Source organism: Papio anubis, chromosome 9, assembly GCF_008728515.1.
Source record: "Papio anubis isolate 15944 chromosome 9, Panubis1.0, whole genome shotgun sequence".
NCBI lineage: Eukaryota > Metazoa > Chordata > Mammalia > Primates > Cercopithecidae > Papio > Papio anubis.
Genome location: NC_044984.1, coordinates 9,871,595 through 9,891,725, shown reverse-complemented (window position 1 = coordinate 9,891,725; position 20,131 = coordinate 9,871,595). Strand labels below are relative to the sequence as shown.

At 46.5% G+C, this 20,131-nt stretch overlaps 1 protein-coding gene across 1 annotated transcript in view; it reads left to right on the top strand.

Annotated features, from left to right (window-relative positions):
- A2ML1 (alpha-2-macroglobulin like 1) overlaps positions 1–20,131 on the top strand; it is a 55,426-nt gene that overhangs the window by 22,882 nt on the left and 12,413 nt on the right. The window contains exons 13-28 of the mRNA XM_031650266.1: positions 1,726–1,786; positions 2,346–2,491; positions 3,963–4,112; positions 5,140–5,338; positions 6,080–6,169; positions 6,567–6,681; positions 8,188–8,416; positions 8,613–8,739; positions 10,543–10,664; positions 11,194–11,245; positions 11,929–12,012; positions 14,045–14,221; positions 14,390–14,471; positions 14,832–14,988; positions 18,133–18,207; positions 18,387–18,549. Coding sequence (XP_031506126.1) covers positions 1,726–1,786; positions 2,346–2,491; positions 3,963–4,112; positions 5,140–5,338; positions 6,080–6,169; positions 6,567–6,681; positions 8,188–8,416; positions 8,613–8,739; positions 10,543–10,664; positions 11,194–11,245; positions 11,929–12,012; positions 14,045–14,221; positions 14,390–14,471; positions 14,832–14,988; positions 18,133–18,207; positions 18,387–18,549 — 2,029 coding nt within the window. The remainder of the gene's footprint in view (positions 1–1,725; positions 1,787–2,345; positions 2,492–3,962; positions 4,113–5,139; positions 5,339–6,079; positions 6,170–6,566; positions 6,682–8,187; positions 8,417–8,612; positions 8,740–10,542; positions 10,665–11,193; positions 11,246–11,928; positions 12,013–14,044; positions 14,222–14,389; positions 14,472–14,831; positions 14,989–18,132; positions 18,208–18,386; positions 18,550–20,131) is intronic.

The following is a 20,131-nucleotide window of genomic DNA, read 5'->3' as shown; positions in this document are numbered from 1 at the left end:
TGCTGGGAAGGAAGGAGAATGAGAAGAGCCAGCCAGAGAGGGTACCTAGGCTGTCTGAATTGCAGATGCACATCGAATTAAAAACAATTTTAAAGCCACACTAAAAAAGTAAAAGAACAGTTGACATTAATTTTAAATATATTTTTTATTTAACCCATTATATCCAAAATACTAACATTTTAACATGAAAGCCATATAAAAAGTTTTAATAGATATTTTACATTCTTGCTTCAACTGAGTCTTTGAAACTCGGTATGTGTTTTACACTTAAAGCGTATCTCAGTTTGGACTGAGCACATTTCAAGTATTTAATATTCCCATGTGAGATATGAGATACCGTATGGCCCAGTATAGGAGTAAGAGATGTAAGAGATGGAAAGCATTGGGGGAAAAAAAGAGATTCTGAGCAGGAACACAGGAAAATTATGTGGGAAAATAAAATGAGGAATTACCTGAGAAAACAGTGCTGGCCAGGACAAAAAAAAAAGTGGGTGGTTGGGAGGGAGCGTGGGGAGGGCATGGGACTCAGGATATTTTTTTTTTTTTTTTTTTTTAAATTTATGTGAGACAGGGTTTCACCATGTTAGCCAGGCTGGTCTTGAACTCCTGACCTCAGGTGATCCACCCACCTTGGCCTCGCAAAGTGCTGGGACTACAGGAGTGAGCCACCGCGCCCAGCCAGGATACATTTCATTCTGTGTTCCATTGGTCAATATTATCAAATAGATGATATGGGGTTAAAATTCACATCGATAGCAGCCTCATTGCGGAAATAAAATCATAACTTGGTAGCCTGAAAGCAATGTATAAGGATAAGCAGCTTTCCTGGTCACCTTGGTGACAGTCAGGAAGTAGAATGGAAACCTCAGGTTTGATGGCTTGGAGCCTCTTTATTCCCTTATCCTCCTCTCAGTCAATGAGAGACTTTCTCTCCTCTGGATCATTGCAGCAGCTTCTGTGGTTTCAGTGTCGTCATTAAGTGGAAGAAAAAAAAAATCATCCTAATACAACGAAAAGAGAAAAGATAGGTGGAAAATAACAAGTCCAGGTGATAATGTGGGCTCTGTCTTCAGGACCGAAGTGTGGGGAGGTGTAGGAGAAACGTGAAGTTAGGGCCAAGCCATGTGGAATGGCTAATGCCGGGCAGGCATCCGAGGAACCGACCACGGAGCCCTGCAGGAGCGTGAGATGAGAGGCTGCTTACAGACAAGGTCACTGAGTTCTGTTTCAAGTGAGAGTGGACAGGAACGGGGAGTTAGGAGAGGAGATTTCTCCTCTAGAGGGTTCAATGTCAGAAGGGCTCAGGGTAGTTTAGGATGAAATTATTTCCACTGAATTTTAAATTGAGCTGTAATTAAAAAAACACTTATGAGGATAGATTTTCGCTGACTTTATGTTACAAGGATTATAAGAAAATAAAATTTGGAGATCTTCAAGAAATGGCAGACAGCTATCTATGGTGTGGAACAATTTCTATGCTGTCAGACTCCTCCCATCCACCTGCGTGGTTCTCAGCCAGACCTCCGACTGCAGCAGGAGCCACCAGGACCCGCTGGCAGCACCCTGCGTTTGTCAAGCTAGTGGATGCTGGGTGTGGAATTGACCCGGGCTCTGAACAGCAAAAGGAGCCTCTCATGAAAGGATGCAGAGATGCTCTGGAAGTTGGTCCAAGGTGAACTTACCATAACTTCTGTGTGTGGTTGATTCTTTTCTTTTCTTCTTTAGTTAATAGGGAAAGGAAGTTTGGTGATGGAAGGGCAGAAGCACCTGAACTCTAAGAAGAAAGGTGAGTGTACATGCTTTTCCTGGAAGTGAACAGGATATTTTTAAATTTCAGAAAACAGGGCCGGGCGCGGTGGCTCACGCCTGTAATCCCAGCACTTTGGGAGGCCGAGACGGGCGGATCACGAGGTCAGGAGATCGAGACCATCCTGGCTAACACGGTGAAACCCCGTCTCTACTAAAAAATACAAAAAACTAGCCGGGCGAGATGGCGGGTGCCTGTAGTCCCAGCTACTCGGGAGGCTGAGGCAGGAGAACGGCGTGAACCCGGGAGGCGGAGCTTGCAGTGAGCTGAGATCCGGCCACAGCACTCCAGCCTGGGCGACAGAGCGAGACTCCGTCTCAAAAATAAATAAATAAATAAATAAATTGCAGAAAACAATTCTTATACACAGAAGCAATGGAATTGGAGCACTAACAGTCATCACAGGAAAAGAGAAAAATGAGAAGTAATTTGCACCATGCCACCTGCACTGGCGCAATGAAAAGTGCCTACGGTTAGGTGCCATTGATAGGTTGGACATGCATTCTAATTTCCCTGTATATTCCCTCTTCTCTTTCAGGACTGAAAGGCTCCTTCTCTCTCTCACTGACCTTCACTTCGAGACTGGCCCCTGACCCTTCCCTGGTGATCTATGCCATTTTCCCCAGTGGAGGTGTTATAGCTGACAAAATTCAGTTCTCAGTCGAGATGTGCTTTGACAATCAGGTAAAATGGTAGCGGAGAAGGGTGAAGACAAAGGTTGGGCACAGAGAAAGATCTTGTGTGTGCTGGGGTTGGAGACAAGACAGGTCAGGGAAAGAAGATAATGTTGACATTGGATGTTGTATTATATTTATATCTTTAATGTTTGGGGTTTGTGTTGAAATCCATCTCTCTCCTACTTTTTTCCTGCTGGACATACTGTGGCTCACTCATAATCCCAGTGTTGTATGCCAAGGCAGGAGGATCTCAGCCCAACAAGACCAACCTGACAACACAGCAAGATCCTGTCTATAAAACACCACTGGCCTGTTTGACTATTTATTTGTCTCGAGACCCAGTCTTCGCTAGTCACCCAGGCGTGAAGGATCTCTCGCTCACTGCAAGTCTGCCTCCAGGTCCACGGTTCCTGCCTCCAGTCCAGTCTGGGACTATGTCACCACGCCCCGCCATTTTGTATTTTAGTGGAGACGGGTTTCACCCATGTTAGCCGATACAGTCTCATCTCCTGGACTCACAGATCCACTTCCGCTTCGGCAGTTGGGATTACACGTCAGCCTCCAAAAATTTTTTTTTTTTGTCCAGCCTGGGTGTGTGCACTTTGGGAGCAGGTGGATCACCTGATGTTAACAGTTCAAGGCCAGCTCAGCCTAACATGGTGAAACCCCATCTTTACTAAATACAAAAATTAGCTGCTGTGGTGGGCTACTGTAGTCCCAACATCCCATGCCTGAGGAGAATTACATGAACCCAGGAGACTGGAGGTTGGCAGAGCAAAGATCACGCCATTACACTCCAGCCTGAGTGACAGAGTGAGACTCTGTCTCAAAAAAAAAAATTATCTGGGTGTGGTGATGCATACCTGTAGTCCCAGCTAGTCTGAAGGCTGAAGCAGGAGTATCGCTTGAGCCCAGGAGTTCAAGGCTGCAGAGTTAAGACTTGTTCAGCCGTCTGCAGGCCGGAGTGCACGGCGTATCCGCTCACTGTAACTTTCACCTCCTGTGTTCAGTATCCGCCCGCACCCCCAAGTAGCTGATTACAGGTATGCACCACCATGCCTGGCTAATTTTTTTTTGTATTTTAGTAGAGACAGGTTTCACCATGTTGGCCAAGCTAGTCTTGAACTCCTGACCTCACAGGTCATCCACTCCGCCTTTGGTCTGCATTAACCCTGTTCCCTATTTAAAAAAAGAGCCATACTGGGAAGCTGCATGTTCTATACAGTTATTCCACATGTTCTCTCTAGTTTTTGTCTTATAAACTTTCTCTGTCCTTGTACTGTGCTACTGTCGTTTCCCAACTCCATCATGGCATACAAGTCCTGAAGAGTTAGACTTTACAAAGAAAGATAAGTACAAAAGTGAAAGAATGGGTTGGATGTCGTAGCTGGGGCATATTTGCTGATGACCCAAATTATGTTGTTTCCCCTCCTTTCCAGGCTGACCTGATCCCCAAGTTATACCTTTCCCTTCCCCAGGTTTCCCTTGGCTTCTCCCCTTCCCAGCAGCTTCCAGGAGCAGAAGTGGAGCTACAGCTGCAGGCAGCTCCTGGATCCCTGTGTGCCCTCCGGGCGGTGGATGAGAGTGTCTTACTGCTTAGGCCGGAGAGAGAGCTGAGCAACCGCTCTGTGAGTAACTGCTGACAGAGTGGGAAGAGGGAGTTGATGGAGAAGACAATTAAGAGGTAGGTTTTAGGCAGTGGAGAGAAAGTCTTAGGGAAATAATGCACTGCCATAAGGTGGTAAAAAGACTGGCGTAAAAATGAAGTTAGAAAGGGTAAGAGGGCTGGGTGCGGTGGCTCACGCCTGTAATCCCAGCACTTTTTGAGGCCGAGGCAGGCAGATCACCTGAGGTCGGGAGTTCGAGACCAGCCTGGCCAACATGGAGAAACTCTGTCTCTACTAAAAATACAAAAAGAAAAAGAAAAAGAAACGAGCCGGGCATGGTGGCGCATGCCTGTCATCCTGGGGAGGCTGAGGCAGGAGAGTCACTTGAACCTGGGAGGCAGAAGTTGCAGTGAGCAAGATCGAGTCACTGCCCTCCAGTCTGGGTAACAAAAGCGAAAGTTCGTCTCAAAAACACAAAACCAAAAAAAAGAAAGGATAAGAGAAGACATGGTTAGTATGAACGCAGAGATAAGAAAAGAGAATGAGCCTGTAATCCCAGAACTTTAGGAGGCTGAGGCGGGCGGATCACCTGAAGTCAGGGGTTCAAGACCAGCCTGACCAACATGGTGAACCCTGTCTCTACTAAAAATACAAAAATTAGCTGGGTGTGGTGGCCGGCACCTGTAATCCCAGCTACTCAGCCAAAGAGCTGAGGCAGGGAGAATTGGCAGATATGTGGGGCCGGAGCTGCAGTGAGCGAGATCATCTGCACTCCAGCTGGGTGACAGAAACAAGACTCCGTCTCCAAAAAAAAAACAAGAGAGAGAGAATGAGAAATAGGGGATAGGATTATGAAAAAAATAAGATTTGAGATAGAGGTTAATGTTTTAGAAAGTGAGAAGGTAATTATGACAAAAATATATAAAAATAATTCTGGGTAATAAGAGAAATGATACAGGAGTAGTAAACTGAGCACCAGAATCTGAAAGAAATTTCTCAACTGATGTCACTATGTCAATGCTTTATTTCCTTTCCCCCCTTGTCCCAGGTCTATGGGATGTTTCCATTCTGGTATGGCCACTACCCCTATCAAGTGGCTGAATATGATCAGTGTCCAGTGTCTGGCCCATGGGACTTTCCTCAGCCCCTCATTGACCCAGTGCCCCAAGGGCATTCGAGCCAGCGTTCTGCTATCTGGAGGCCCTGGTTCTCTGAAGGCACGGACCTCTTCAGCTTTTTCCAGGTACGTCTTCTTACCCATTTTGTTCTTATGGGAAAGATGGTGGTGGGAAGGGGCAAAGGAAAGTTCATATCTAAGAAAGCAGAGAGACTCATATGGGCACTGATGGGAACCAAATCTTGAAAGAAGCTTCTGACGTGTAAGGTGGCCTCTGTTGGCTCTTACGCTTGAAGAAGATGTCCAATTGCATTGAAGAGAACCACTGTGAGAGAGTTTAGACCTAGTCTTCCTCTTTTGTTGCCCCCAATCACTGATTTTCATGAGATCAATCAGGAGGGAAAATCAGGGAAGGTAGACCAGAGATCTCTTACTATTATTATAAAAAATAATTTGCACCTATTCTATGAGCAGGATTTGGGATGCTGTGTGACGCAAGTCTGACCAGGAGGTCCCTGAGGTCAGGAACTAGGTCTTGTTCATCTTTGTATTCTCTCTAATGCCTGACCCCTCATAATGCTCATTGTACTTTTGTTGAATTGAGTACACCTCGATAAGGTCCCACCCTCAGCACTAGAGCGTAAGTCATCAAGGACATAGGCACAACATCCAAAGAACCATTAAATGTGGCAACACAGCCAGTTCAACTGTCCCTATGCTAGTTGGAACAGAAGCTGTCCAACCAATGTTGAGTTTTGGGTAAGAACACCCAGTTTCACCATGAATTCAAAAAGAATGTTTTGTTTCTACTCTTTGACGCACCGTATTTTAGAATGTAAAATGAATCACCCCACGTCTTCCTATTCGTCAGACATGGGCCTGAAAATACTGTCCAATGCCAAAATCAAGAAGCCAGTAGATTGCAGCTACAGATCTCCAGAATACAGCACTGCCATGGGCGGTAAGCTACCTCTGTGGTGTGTGGATTCTCTGAGATGTTAACAATCCTGGAACTCTGCACATTTCCTCTTTGCGTCCTGTTCTTGCACTGAGCCTCTAGCCTGAGAATGCTAATGGGTTGTGGGTCACAGATACAGGAAGTTTCCCGAGGGTTCTGTCTCTGGGGAGAGCTTTTGAAGCCTGAAGTTTATGTATCCATTCCCTGGCCAAACCCCCTTGGCTATCACTTCCCTCGATGACCTTTGTGACTAGTTAGTTCCTCTTTGGTCCTTCCTCCTTGCCTCTGACTGGATTTTCTCTGCTTCCCTCTAAATTTCTTTCTAGTAATCCCTCCATCCCAATTTATGTCACAACAAGTCTCCTGTTTCCTAAAGTTTTCATATTCTCAATTTCATCAGCAGGTGGTGGTCATCCAGAGGCTTTTGCGTCATCAACTTCTTCACGTCAAGCAGAGGATTCTCAGGTCCGCCAGTACTTCCCGGAGACCTGGCTCTGGGATCTGTTTCCTATTGGGTAAGTGATGACTCAAAAGTACAGTAAAGGGCCAGGTCCATGGCTCACGCCTGTAATCCCAGCACTTTGGGAGGTTGAGGAGAGAGGATCACTTGAGACCAGGAGTTCAAGACCAGCCTGGGCAACATAATGAGCTTCTGTCTCTACAAAAGAAATTTTAAAAATTAGCCAGGTGGTAGTTGTGTCCTAGTCGGGCGGCTGAAGTGGAAGGATCACTTGAGTCGGGGAGGTGGAGGCTGCAGTGAAGCAAGATCACATCACTGCACTCCAGCCTGGGTGGCAAAGCAAAACCCTGTAACAACAACAACAACCAGAAAAAACCGTAAGATTCTACAATGTAGAGCCTGTACAAAACTCAGAATCAGATGCGTTCCTAATGGCTCTAAGTCTTAAGCAACGAAAGCTTGATGGGGTGTGGGAATTTATTTATTTATTTATTTATTTATTTATTTATTTATTTATTTTTGAGACAGAAGTCTTGCTCTGTCACCCAGGCTGGAGTGCAGTGGCACGATTTTGGCTCACTGTAGGCCTCAACCTCCTAGGATCAAGTGATTCTTGTGCCTCAGCCTCCCAAGTAGCTGGGACTATAGGCGCCTGCCAGCACACCTGGCTAATTTTTGTATTTTTAGTAGAGGCAGGGTTTTGCCATGTTGGCCAGGCTGGTCTCGAACTTCTGGGCTCAAGTGATCCACCCGCCTTGGCCTCCCAAAATGTTGGGATTACAGGTATGAGCCACCGTGCCCAGCCTACCTGAATTCTTTATGCGTTCGTATACAACCACTCAAAACAAATCCACACAATTCCACACTCATGCATTGCAGGCCCTGTGTTCTTACTACCGAACCACACACATTTAAAGGTACATATTGACATCAGTTTTTGCCCACTGCTTGCATGTCCATTTTGACAAGCCCTGAGAACACGCATCTTCACAGACTCAGAGGGCACCAGCCTCTCTGTCAGATGTGCTTGCACAGAGATGCCCACCCCTGACTCCCCACACAGTCCCCCTCCTCCATATGAGTGCAGCCTCACTCACTGGAGGATTCACACTGAGACTCACCTCTTCAGTTGCCTCTTTACTTCTCCCCACACAACAACAGTAACAATTTTACTTCTGCAGATGAATGTGTAGCTTTTTTTTTTTTGGACAGAGTCTTGCCCTGTCACCCAGGCTGGAGTGCAGTGACGCAATCATAGCTCACTGCAGCCTCAAACTCCTGGGCTCAAGCCATCCTCCTGCCTCAGCCTCCTAAGTAGCTGGGACTACAGGCATGCACCACCACACCTGGCTAATTTTTAAATTTTGGTAGAAATAGGGTCTCGCTATGTTTCCCAGGCTGGCCTCAAACTGCTGGGCTGAAGCCATCTGCTCACCTCAGCCTCTCAGAGACCTGGGATTACAAGCATGAACCAGCACACACCACCGAATTTGTGGCTTAATTCACAACAGTTCTCGCCCCACGCTGCGTCTGCCTCACGGGGGTCCTTGTGTTCTCACAGTAACTCCGGGAAGGAGGCGGTCCACGTCACAGTTCCTGACGCCATCACCGAGTGGAAGGCGATGACTTTCTGCACTTCCCAGTCGAGAGGCTTTGGGCTTTCACCCACTGTTGGACTAACTGCTTTCAAGCCGTTCTTTGTGGACCTGACTCTCCCTTACTCAGTAGTCCGTGGGGAATCCTTTCGTCTTACTGCCACCATCTTCAATTACCTAAAGGATTGCATCAGGGTGAGAGCTGGGGATACAGGAGTCAGGTGTCAGCCCTGGAATCACGCTTCCCGCATAAGTTTGTCTCTAAATTGGAAGCATCCCAATTTTCCCTGGGAAAGAGAGGAGATGTCAGTATCTCGGCCCCCAGGTTTCCCAGGCCTCTATGTATTACGTCCTTCGTTTGGACCCTTTGTCTCTTAAACCTCCTCCTTAGGTTCAGACTGACCTGGCTAAATCGCATGAGTACCAGCTAGAATCACGGGCAGATTCTCAGATCTCCAGCTGTCTCTGTGCTAATGAAGCTAAAACCTATCACTGGAACATCACAGCTGTCAAATTGGGTAAGAGAGGGAAGCGGTAGATGGGCGAGGAAAGCCTGCAACAGAAGCCCAGTGACTAAGCACTCAGTCTTTCTTCTCTGCTACATCTGCCTTGCTTCCTCCTCCCTCTTTGTTTTATTCACCTCTATTTTTCTCCCTCCTAAGGCTGTTATAAGTCAATACACAAACACTCTTTGATAGGTGACCAAATTTATTCAAACAGGAATATTTTGAGTGTGAAAGGGAGAGCTTTTAATATTTGTAGCTGGACAAGGAATACATGGTCATGTAACTAATCAAGAACTTACTATAAGAGTCCCTGGGCCAGGCACTATTCTAACTGCTTTATGTATATTAACTCATTAAATTGATTGATTAATTAATTTTTATTTTATTTGTTTGTTTTTGAGAGGAAGTCTCACTCTGTTGCCCAGGCTGGTGTGCAATGGCACAATCTGGGCTTACTGCAACCTCCACCTCCCTGGTTCAAGTGATTCTCCTGCCAAGCCTCCCAAGTAGCTGGATTACAGTTTCGTGCCACCACCTGGCTAATTTTTGTATTTTTAGTAGAGATGGGGTTTTGCCATGTTGGCCAGGCTGGTCTCAAACTCCTGACCTCAGGTGACCTGCTTGCCTCGGCCTCCCAAAGTTCTGGGATTACAGGTGTGAGCTACTGTACCTGGCCTTTTATTTTCTTTAGAGAGACAGGATTTTACTCTGTCACCTAAGCTGGAATACAGTGGTGTGGTCATGGCTCACTGCAGCCTCAACCTCCCCGGCTCAAGTGATCCTCTCACCTAGGCCTCCTAGAGTAGCTGGGACTATAGGATCATTTCACCACCATGCCTGGCTAATTCAATTGGCAGAGAAGGGGTCTTGCTATGTGTCCCAGGCTGCTCTCCAACTCCTGGGTTGAAGCGATTCTCCTGCCTCACCCTCCCAAAGTACTGGGATTACAAGAATGAGTCACCTCACCTTTAACTCATTTAATCCTCACCCCCAACTCTATGGGATGTCAGTCACTCATAGGTGAAATCCTTGCAACTCAAAGTTTGATCTTCGTATGTATGAGTTATCTCATGCTGCTTGACAAATTATTGTAAAACTTAAGTGTCTTAAAAGGACAAACATTTATTATCAAACAGATTCTACGGGTCATTAATCTGGCTGCAGCTTAGCTGGGTACTTCTGGCTCAAGGTATCTCATGAGGTTGCACTCAAGCTGTCAGTGAGGGCTGTGGTTTCATCTGAAGACTTGATTAGGAGAGGATTGATTTTTCAAGCTCATCCCAAAGTCTCTGATCCTCACAGCCTGCTAGACTGAAGGACACAGTTCTTGACCTCAGCTGTTGGCTAGGGGCCTCACTCAGTATCTCATCACATGAATCTCTCCACTGGGCTGCGTCCTCACACAACAGCCGTCTTCCCCAGAGCAAGCAGTTTGAGAAAAGGGGTGCACCCAAGATGGAAGCTGCAGTCTTTTTGTAACCTAATCTCAGAAGAGTCATTACTTTTGCCCTGTTCTATTTAACAGAAGTGAGTCGCTCAATCCAGCCCACACTCAATGGGATGCAAATATCAGGATGCAAGGATCTCTGAGGGTCCTTAGAGGTTACTTACCACACCGGACTAGCTTCTCTGGCATCACCTGGGAGCTTGTTAGAAATGCAGGATGTAGGCTCCACCCCAGGTCTGTGGCAGCAGAGTTTGCACTGTAGCAAGATCCCCATTAAAGTTTCAGAAATGCTGACCCAAATGGGAACGGACCTTGCTGGTACCTCTGGCAATAGGGCTAATGGTTTCCCTTCTCCTCCTTTCTCTCAGGTCACATTAACTTTACTATTAGTACAAAGATTCTGGACAGCAATGAACCATGTAGGGGACAGAAGGGGTTTGTTCCCCAAAAGGGCCGGAGTGACACGCTCATCAAGCCAGTTCTCGTCAAAGTGAGTTTGCTTCAGAGGTCGAGACAGCAACCAACTGAGGGATGCTCAACATCTCCTCTTGCTGCGAGTTTGTCTCTCACAGCAACCGTACTCCAGTCCAATCGGGCAGCTTCAACGTTCTCCTTCCCTGGCCCCTTGAACATTTGCCTAATCCACACCCATGGCCTATGAAAGCACCTAAAACCTGGCACATCATAGGCACTCAATGAATGTTAGTTTCCCTGATTAAAATGTCTGTCTTCATCAATAGCTGCCTTTTTTGTCCCGTCATGAAGCCCATTGTCAATCTTGCCCCTTAGAAGTTGCCTAATTGTGTCTTTGGCTCTAGCGCTTGCCCAGAAAGAACTTTACAGAAAGGGCCCATCCTTGGTTGACACGGAGTTCTTCTGAGCTTCAATGAGAAGCCCTTCTCTGCAGTTCTGAGGGAAGCCCTGGGGACACAGCGGGGGGCCTCCCTTCCCTTTCCTTTAGTGCCATCTCTCCTGACGTTCATCTTTGTTGTTTTTATCTGTGTCTCTCTTCATGCCAGCCTGAAGGAGTCCTTGTGGAGAAGACACACAGCTCATTGCTGTGCCCAAAAGGTGGGTGGACTCAGAGCAGGATTGGTGGTGAGAATTCCCTTAGAGGGCAGGAGATTTTCTTTTCTTTTCTTTTCTTTTCTTTTCTTTTTTGAAATGGAGTCTCGCTCCATCCTCCAGGCTGGATTGCGGTGGCGCAATCTCAGCTCATTGTAACCTCTGCCTCCCAGGTTCAAGTAATTCTCTTGCCCCAGTCTCCTGAGTAGCTGGGACTATAGGTGCATGCCACCATGCCTGGCTAATTTTTGTATTTTTAGTAGAGACAGGGTTTCACCATATTGGCCAGGCTGGTCTCGAACTCCTGACCTTGTGAGCCACCCACCTTGGCCTCCCAAAGTGCTGGGATTACAGGCGTGAGCCAGCGCATCTGGCAGCAGGAGATTTTCATAGACAAAAGGAGGAATGCACAGGACCAGAAGGAACAGGAGAGTCTGGGGTGCCATTCCTCATGGGGCTGATTAACTGGGAGGCAGGAGGAAGAAGAGAAAGTGTGCAGCACGATGATGACTCTCTGTGGAATTTATTTTCAGCAAGATCACTATGAATAGTACCCAGTGCTTTCTGCATCCCAGAGAAAGCGCCGAGCACAGAAATCCCTGGATTATAGAGAGTTCTACAATTTTGGCTTCAGAACCCCTGCCATTTCCCATCTTCTACTGTGTCACCTTTTTTTCTGCCTCTCACAGGAAAGGTGGCATCTGAATCTGTCTCCCTGGAGCTCCCAGTGGACGTTGTTCCTGACTCGACCAAGGCTTACGTTACAGTTCTGGGTAAGCAGTTAGAGATTCTTGGCTCAGAAACGAAAAGGAGAATGGAGGCTGCAAAGGTGTGGTGTGGGGCGGGACATGCGGACCTATCTGGAGAATGTGACTAATGACAAGTGACTGAAGGAAAAAGAGCGTATTTTATATAGGAGGGAAATACAGTGTAGGCAACAATACAGACGGGATTAGACTTGTATTCTAGTTAAAAATGGAAAGGAAGCCAGGCATGGTGGCTCACGCCTGTAATCCCAGCACTTTGGGAGGCCGAGGCGGGCAGATCACGAGGTCGGGAGATCGAGACCATCCTGGCTAACACGATGAAACCCCGTCTCTACTAAAATTACAAAAAAAAAAATTAGCCAGGCCTGGTGGCGGGCGCCTGTAGTCCCAGCTACTTGGGAGGCTGAGGCAGGAGAATGGCGTGAACCCGGGAGGCAGAGCTTGCAGTGAGCCGAGATCACACCACTGCACTCCAGCCTGGGTGACAGGGCAAGACTCCATCTCAAAAAAAAAAAAAAAAAGAAAGGAGTCAGGGTAGGAAGAAGTTAAGGTCACTGAAGCTTGATATGTATTTAGGTTTAGACAGTCTATAAATCGGGTGAAGGGAAGACAAAATATTTGCAGCAGCCGTTTTTAAAAATGAGGAATTTGGGTATAGTTTAGGGAAGATACAACCATATTTACAATAGGCAGCACACTTACTGTTTTGGGCAAGGGAGGAAGTGGATTGAGAAGCATGAACTTAAAAATCATATCTAACCTGTCATTTAGTAGCCGTGTGACCCTGAACAAGTTAGTGAACAGTTCTGGACCTTCTTTCCTCTTCTGTAAAACAGTAACAATAACCTACCTCTCAGACTGGTGTAAAGATTAAGTGCAATATTAAAGTTCCCAGCACAATATCTAGCATGTAGTAGGAGCCCTGTGAATGTTAGACTCTTTCTTTACTCCCTCGCCCTCTGTTGAGATCCTTTGCAGTCACAACGTCTCTGTTTTGTCTATTTTATTCATCAGTCTGACATAGCGCTTGCCTTGTTCTATTAGAGTTCAGTGTCTATGTCTGTCTTCCACACTATGTTGGGGTCTCCTGAAGAGCAAGGGCCACATCTTTTTCTTTTCTGTTCCTAGTACGGTTCCTGCAACATAGTTGACATTCAGGACACATGTACAGATTTGAATGGAGCTCGTTGGCTACAGTGCAGATGTTAATGAGTCACGTATGTCAGGCTCACTGGCTTGGGAAGCATAGGAAGGGGTCAGTGACAACTTGGAGAAGACTGTCAGGACTGTGTTTTAGAGAAACTTGGTGATTTGGAGGGTGAGGAACGTATGTGCAGTGGTAGAGGAACTTAGAGATTGAGCCTAAGTGATACAAGTTTTGTCACATCACTCATCAGTTCAGTGACATGTCTTCTTTTTTTTCTTTTTGAGACGGAGTCTTGCTCTGTCACCCAGGCTGGAGTGCAGTGGCCGGATCTCAGCTCACTGCAAGCTCCTCCTCTCGGGTTCACGCCATTCTCCTGCCTCAGCCTCCCGAGTAGCTGGGACTACAGGCACCCGCCACTTCGCCTGGCTAGTTTTTTGTATTTTTTAGTAGAGACGGGGTTTCACTGTGTTAGCCAGGATGGTCTCGATCTCCTGACCTCGTGATCCGCCCGTTTCGGCCTCCCAAAGTGCTGGGACTACAGGCTTGAGCCACCGCGCCCGGCCGACATGTCTTCTTAAAAGCCCTGAACTCTCTTGACAGCCTATGCACCTCTCTGTGTCCTCTAGCACCTCCTACATATCCAGTATGATATTGTAGTACTGTATGAAAATTGTCTATAATGAATAAAAATTGTAATGTGTTGTAATGGTTTGCTCCTCTGTGAGTTCTTTGAGGGTAGAGACAGTTTGATTTACTATTGTCTTCCCAGGGCACATAGTAGGTACTTACTAAATGATAGCTAATACATGTTTGTTAAGTGAATGATGATAACTCTTAGAGGGTTCCTTCTTCCCTGTACCCCCACCTTCTCTCTCTCCTTTTGGATCCCAGGAGACATTATGGGCACAGCCCTGCAGAACCTAGATGGTCTGGTGCAGATGCCCAGTGGCTGTGGCGAGCAGAACATGGTGTTGTTTGCTCCTATCATCTATGTCTTGCAGTACCTGGAGAAGGCAGGGCTGCTGACGGAGGAAATCAGGTCTCGGGCAGTGGGTTTCCTGGAGATAGGTAAGTTGGTTCAATCTTTCTTTCTTGGACACTCTCCTCCACTAGGCCCTATGACAGATTGATAAGATACAGGGAATTCCAGCCCCTGAAGTGTCCCATATCCTTGAAAAGCACGGGGGTGTTTTTTGAAGTTGTCACTGTGATCTAAAACCACATTTGGCTCCCCAGGGTACCAGAAGGAGCTGACGTACAAACACAGCAATGGCTCATACAGTGCCTTTGGGGAGCGAGATGGAAATGGAAACACATGGTAATATCGCCCAATTCCCAATGAGTTGTGTACTCCAGCGCGTAATTCCTGAGCCCTCTGGAACTATTCCAATACCTCTCCCCTTCACCCCATTCCTTCTTGCACTCAGTCTTCTGCCTCTGTAATACTGCTTATTTCACCCTCATGGATGGTCAAGTCCCTCCATCTTCTCCCTGAGCTTGTGCCTCCCCTGTTCTTGTCCTCACTGGGGCCCGTTCATGCCTCTGTTTCCTAGGCCTGCTATGGCATATGTTCCCTCAGCTCCCCTTCTGGAAGTATGCACCCAGATACATGAAAAAATGATAGCACCCTCACCTGGAAATTCACCTTCATGCCACATTTTCCTCTTTACCCATGTAGGCTGACAGCCTTTGTCACGAAATGCTTTGGCCAAGCTCGGAAATTCATCTTCATTGATCCCAAGAACATCCAGGATGCTCTCAAGTGGATGGCAGGAAACCAGCTCCTCAGCGGCTGCTATGCCAACGTGGGAACTCTCCTTCACACAGCTATGAAGGTGCGGATCTGTCCAGGGGCCTGCAGCCGGCCACTGTCTCAAAGGACCTCACACCTCTGACCGAGCAGAAGCAAAAGAGCACTGGCCTGGGAGTCAGTTTTCTTCTGGTTTCCACTGTGGCTCTGGGTGCCCATGGTCAAAATGCTTAGCTGGTCTGGGCCTCAGTTTTCATGTCTGTAGAATGAGAATACAGATGAAGGCTGGGTGCGGTGGCTCATGCCTGTAATCCCAGTACTTTGGGAGGCCAAGGTGGGCAGATCGTTTGGGCCCGGGAGTTTGAGACCACCCTGGGCAACGTGGTGAAACCCCATCTTTACAAAAAACAACTATGAAAAATTAGTCAGGCATGTTAGTGCATGCCTGTAGTCCCAGTTACTTGGGTGGTTGAGGTGGGAGGATCACTTGAACCCGGGGGGTCAAGCCTGCAGTGAGCTGTGATTGTACCACTGCACCCAGCCTGGGTGATAGAGTGAGACCCTGCCTCAAAAAATAAATAAAAAATAAAGGGGGGGAGAGAGAGAGAGAGAGAGAGAGAGAGAGAGAGAATGTGGACTGGAGCATGGTTCTCAAAGCATAGTTCGCAGATCAGGAGCATCAGCACCACCTGGGAACTTGTTGGACATGCAGATTCTGACTCCCAGCGCACAGCTACTGAATGATGAACTCTGGGAGGGTGGGCCAGAAATTTGTGTTTTAACAAGCCGTCCGGATGATTCTGATACACACTGAAATTTGAGACTACTGCACTAAAAGATCTCTGGGCCTCTTACTATGTCACCAAATGCATATGGGAAAGCCATTTCCTGTGGTGAGGACTAGTAGGCAGCCCAATGTCTTTTGTAAGAGGTTTACTCTGCTGAGCACTGTTCTAGGCACGTGGTTTATTTGACATTATTTAATGTTTACAACAAATCAGTGAGCTAGGTATTGGAATGTCATTATTAATCCCATTTTACAGATGAAGAAACTAAAGGATGGAGACTAAGTAAATTGCCCAAGGTGCATGCTAATAAGTGTCAGGACTGATATTTGAACTACGGCAGTTGCATTCCAGAGGCACTGCTCTCTTCTGTTCACTATTGCCTGTACCTGTCCCAAACAGGGTGAGGCGTAGATCCTGCAGGAAAAGTCGTTCAATTCAGAACACACTCAGTGCAAGAAAGACTTGTATAAACTTTTGTAGAGAAGTCACTTACATTGCTATTCCAGGGCAAGGATTAAAAATCTTGAGTGTTAAAAAAAAATAAAAAATCTCTTTATAGGATTCATTAGACTTCCTCTGCAGGATCTTACTAGTCTCCCCTAAGTTCTCATCTTCATCTTCTCTTATACACTGTATGAAATATACCTGGGGGCTGGGCGCGGTGGCTCACGCCTGTAATCCCAGCACTCTGGGAGGCTGAGGCAGGTGGATCATGAGGTCAGGAGTTCGAGACCAGCCTGACCAACATGGTGAAACACCGTCTCTACTAAAATAAAGGACTTGACTAGAGCAAGATCCCAGAGGTATTCTTCCTTCTTTCCTTTTTTTTTTGTGAGACAGAGTCTCGCTCTGTTGCACAGGCTGGAGTGTAGTTGCAAAATCCCAGCTCACTTCAACCTCCACCTCCCGCGTTCAAGTGATCCTCAGCCTCCTGAGCAGCTAGGACTATAGGCATGTGCCACCATGCCTGGCTAAGTTTTGTATTTTCAGTAGAGATGGGGTTTCACCATGTTGGCCAGGCTGGTCTTGAACTCCTGGCCTCAAGTGATCCACCCGCCTTGACCTCCCAAAGTGCTGGGATTACAGGCGTGACCCACACGCACCCAGCCTCTTCCTATTTTCTTATGAGAGGAGGCCAGTCCATTGAGAAATCCATCCTCTGTGTAGCCAAGGTTCGTGGTTTGGCACATGAACTCCAGAATTAAATGTCCTGGGTTCAAATTCCAGTCCTGCTGCAGATGAGCCATGTAACCGTGAGCAGGCTATTTCATCTTTTTATTTATTTATTTATTTATTTATTTATTTTTGAGATAGTCTTGCTCTGTTGGCCAGGCTGGAGTGCAGTGGAGCAATCTTGGCTCACTGCAACCTCTGTCTCCCAGGCTCAAGCAATTCTCCTGCCTTATTGTCCTGAGCAGTTGGGATTACAGGCATGTGTCACCATGGCTGGCTAATTTTTGTATTTTTAGTAGAGACGTGGTTTCACCGTGTTGGCCAGGCTGGTCTTGAACTCCTGAACTCAGGTAATCTGCCCGCCTCAGCCTCCCAAAGTGCTGGGATTACAGATGTGAGCCACCGCACCCGGCTGAATCTTTTTTATTTATTTACTTATTATTTTTTTGAGACACGGTCTCACTCTGTCACCCAGGCTGAAGTGCAGTGGCATGATCATGGCTCACTGCAGCCTTGACCTCCCCAGGCTCAGATGATCCTCCTACTTTAGTTTCCTGAATAGCTGGGACCACGGATCCGCATGCCACCACACCTGGCTAATTTTTGTACATTTTGTAGAGACGGGGTTTTACCGTGTTGCCCAGGTTGGCCTCAAACTCCTGAGCTCAAGGGATCCTCCCCACTGCCTTGGCTTCAAGCTGGGATAATAGGCATAAGCCACCATGCCTGGCCACAAGCTATTTAATCTTGTTAAGTGTTTGTTTTCTTATCTATAGAATGAGGATAATAGTTTGATTTGATATTTTTTAAAATTTGCTTTGATATTTCTGGGAAAGGCAATAAGCAGGGAAGGTCTCACCTAATCTCCCCTGGAGAAGGGCTGGGCGTTGTCCTGCTTGACGGGAGCTGCATGTGAGGAGGCTCAGATGCAGTGATGCGGCAGATTCTCTCCTTATTCCTCCCTTCTTTAAACCTCTCATGCTTCTTAACTCCTCTCTGGTTTCTTCAACACCCACTCAGCTGAAGTCCACGTGCTGCCTCCTGCAGGCTGTTTAAGGCTCTGCAGTTACTGAAGTCCAGCCTGTTCCCTCTTTGTGTGTCATGGAGGCTTGAGCTGCAGAAAGCCTGTGGAAAGAAGAGCTTTCTTTATTACTTTTTTCTTTTTAAAAATAATTCATCTGTTCAGAGGGGATGTCGTTTTGCAATCTGCACATAATTCTTGCAGCTGCTGTCTGCTGCCCTGACTCAGTCTCCCTGTTTGTCTCTAGGGTGGTATTGATGATGAGGTCTCCTTGACTGCATATGTTACAGCTGCATTGCTGGAGATGGGAAAGGACGTAGATGTAAGTTCTCCTGGCTCCTCCTCTTGATACCCTCCTTCTCATGCCTATTCCTAGAGACATTGACCCATCTTTGTCCCTAGTCACCCTTTTAAGGTCAAGAAGGATACGACGATTTCCTGATTACTTCCCATTTTTTAAGGAATGCCTTATAAATTATGGTCTTCTTCTTCACTTTTTAGGACCCAATGGTGAGTCAGGGTCTACAGTGTCTCAAGAATTCGGCCACCTCCACCACCAGCCTCTACACACAGGCCCTGTTGGCTTACATTTTCTCCCTGGCTGGGGAAATGGACATCAGAAACATTCTCCTTAGACAGTTAGATCAACAGGCTATCATCTCAGGTATGTTGGTCCTGTTAAGAGTTGTTTGAAATTGTGAACGTAAGCTGTGAATTATCTATAATCTCCTTAGTATCCTCTGTCCTACACATGAACTCTAGGATTCATTTTAGTAACAGTTGTTAAGTCATAAAATTATTGTTGGGAAGTTTGTGAGAAACACATGCAAGTGCTCACAGGGCATTTTTATACTTTTTTTTCTTTTTCTGAGACCGAGTTTCTCTCTTGTTGCCCAGGCTGGATTGCAATAGCGTGATCTTGGCTCACTGCAACCTCTGCCTCCCAGTTCAACCAATTCTCCTGCCTCAGCCTCCCGAGTAGCTGGGATTACAGGCGTGTGCCATCATGCCCAGCTGATTTTTGTATTTTTAGTAGAGAAGGGGTTTCACCATGTTGACCAGGCTGGACTCGAATTCTTGACCTCAGGTGATCTGCCCGTGGGATTACAGGCATGAGCCACCACCAGTGGCCACATTTTTATACTTCTAATGTGAAGAGAAACTACACTGAAGAAGCTAGTCAGAAAGTATATTGTCATTGTGGAATTACCCTTTTGGAGATCTTTGAAAGTTCTTTGACGTAGGACCACTTTAAATATTTTTTAAATTTTTATTTTACTTTTTATTTTTTTGAGACGGTGCCTTGCTCTGTTGCCCAGGCTGGAGTGCAGTGGTGCAATCTTGGCTCACTGCAGCCTCTGCCTCCTGGATTCAAGTGATTCTCCTGCCTCAGCTTCTCAAGTAGCTGGGACTACAGGTGCCTGCCACCACACTGGCTAATTTTTGTATTTTTGTATTTTTAGTAGAAATGGAGTTTCACCATGTTGGCCAGGCTGGTCTCAGAATCCTGACCTCGAGTAATCTACCCTTCTTGGCCTCCCAAAGTGCTGAATTATAAGCGTGAGCCATTGCACCTGGCCTGGACCACTTTAAATGTATTTAGAATACTATTTGAAGTTATGGCAGATCTTGTAATGCATTTCATTTATCTGACTGTGTATTTAAAATTATTCTTCCAGGCAGAAATGCAGTCTCAGCCTTCATTTATATGAGTGTCATGGCTGAACTGTCCTCTCATAGAGGGTGGGGTAGCTTTTCCTCTTGTGTGTAAGAAGCTCTAGTCATGAAATGTGTGTCTGAGACAATGGGACCTGTTCCACCGTATATTGATTTATTGTGATGATCTCTTTTCCATTATCTTGTATTGCAAGCTCACATGTTTCCTGTTACATTCTTCCAATTAGATTGCCTTTCTGTGGTTACCTATTATCTCTAAAATTCTGTTTAATTAGTCTTCTAACTTATACCCTTCTCATTTCCATTTGTTAGTTTATTTTTTCTTCAAGTTATCCGTTAACTGTCATCTTGGCTGTAACAGAGGTTTCTTTTGGTCTCATGTCCTTTTTTTTTTTTTTTTTTGAGACGGAGTCTGGCTCTGTCACCCAGGCTGGAGTGCAGTGGCGTGATCTCAGCTCACTGCAAGTTCCACCTCCCGGGTTCACGCCATTCTCCTGCCTCAGCCTCCCGAGTAGCTGGGACTACAGGTGCCCGCCATCACTGGACTGCCTTCTAAGCGTATTTCATAT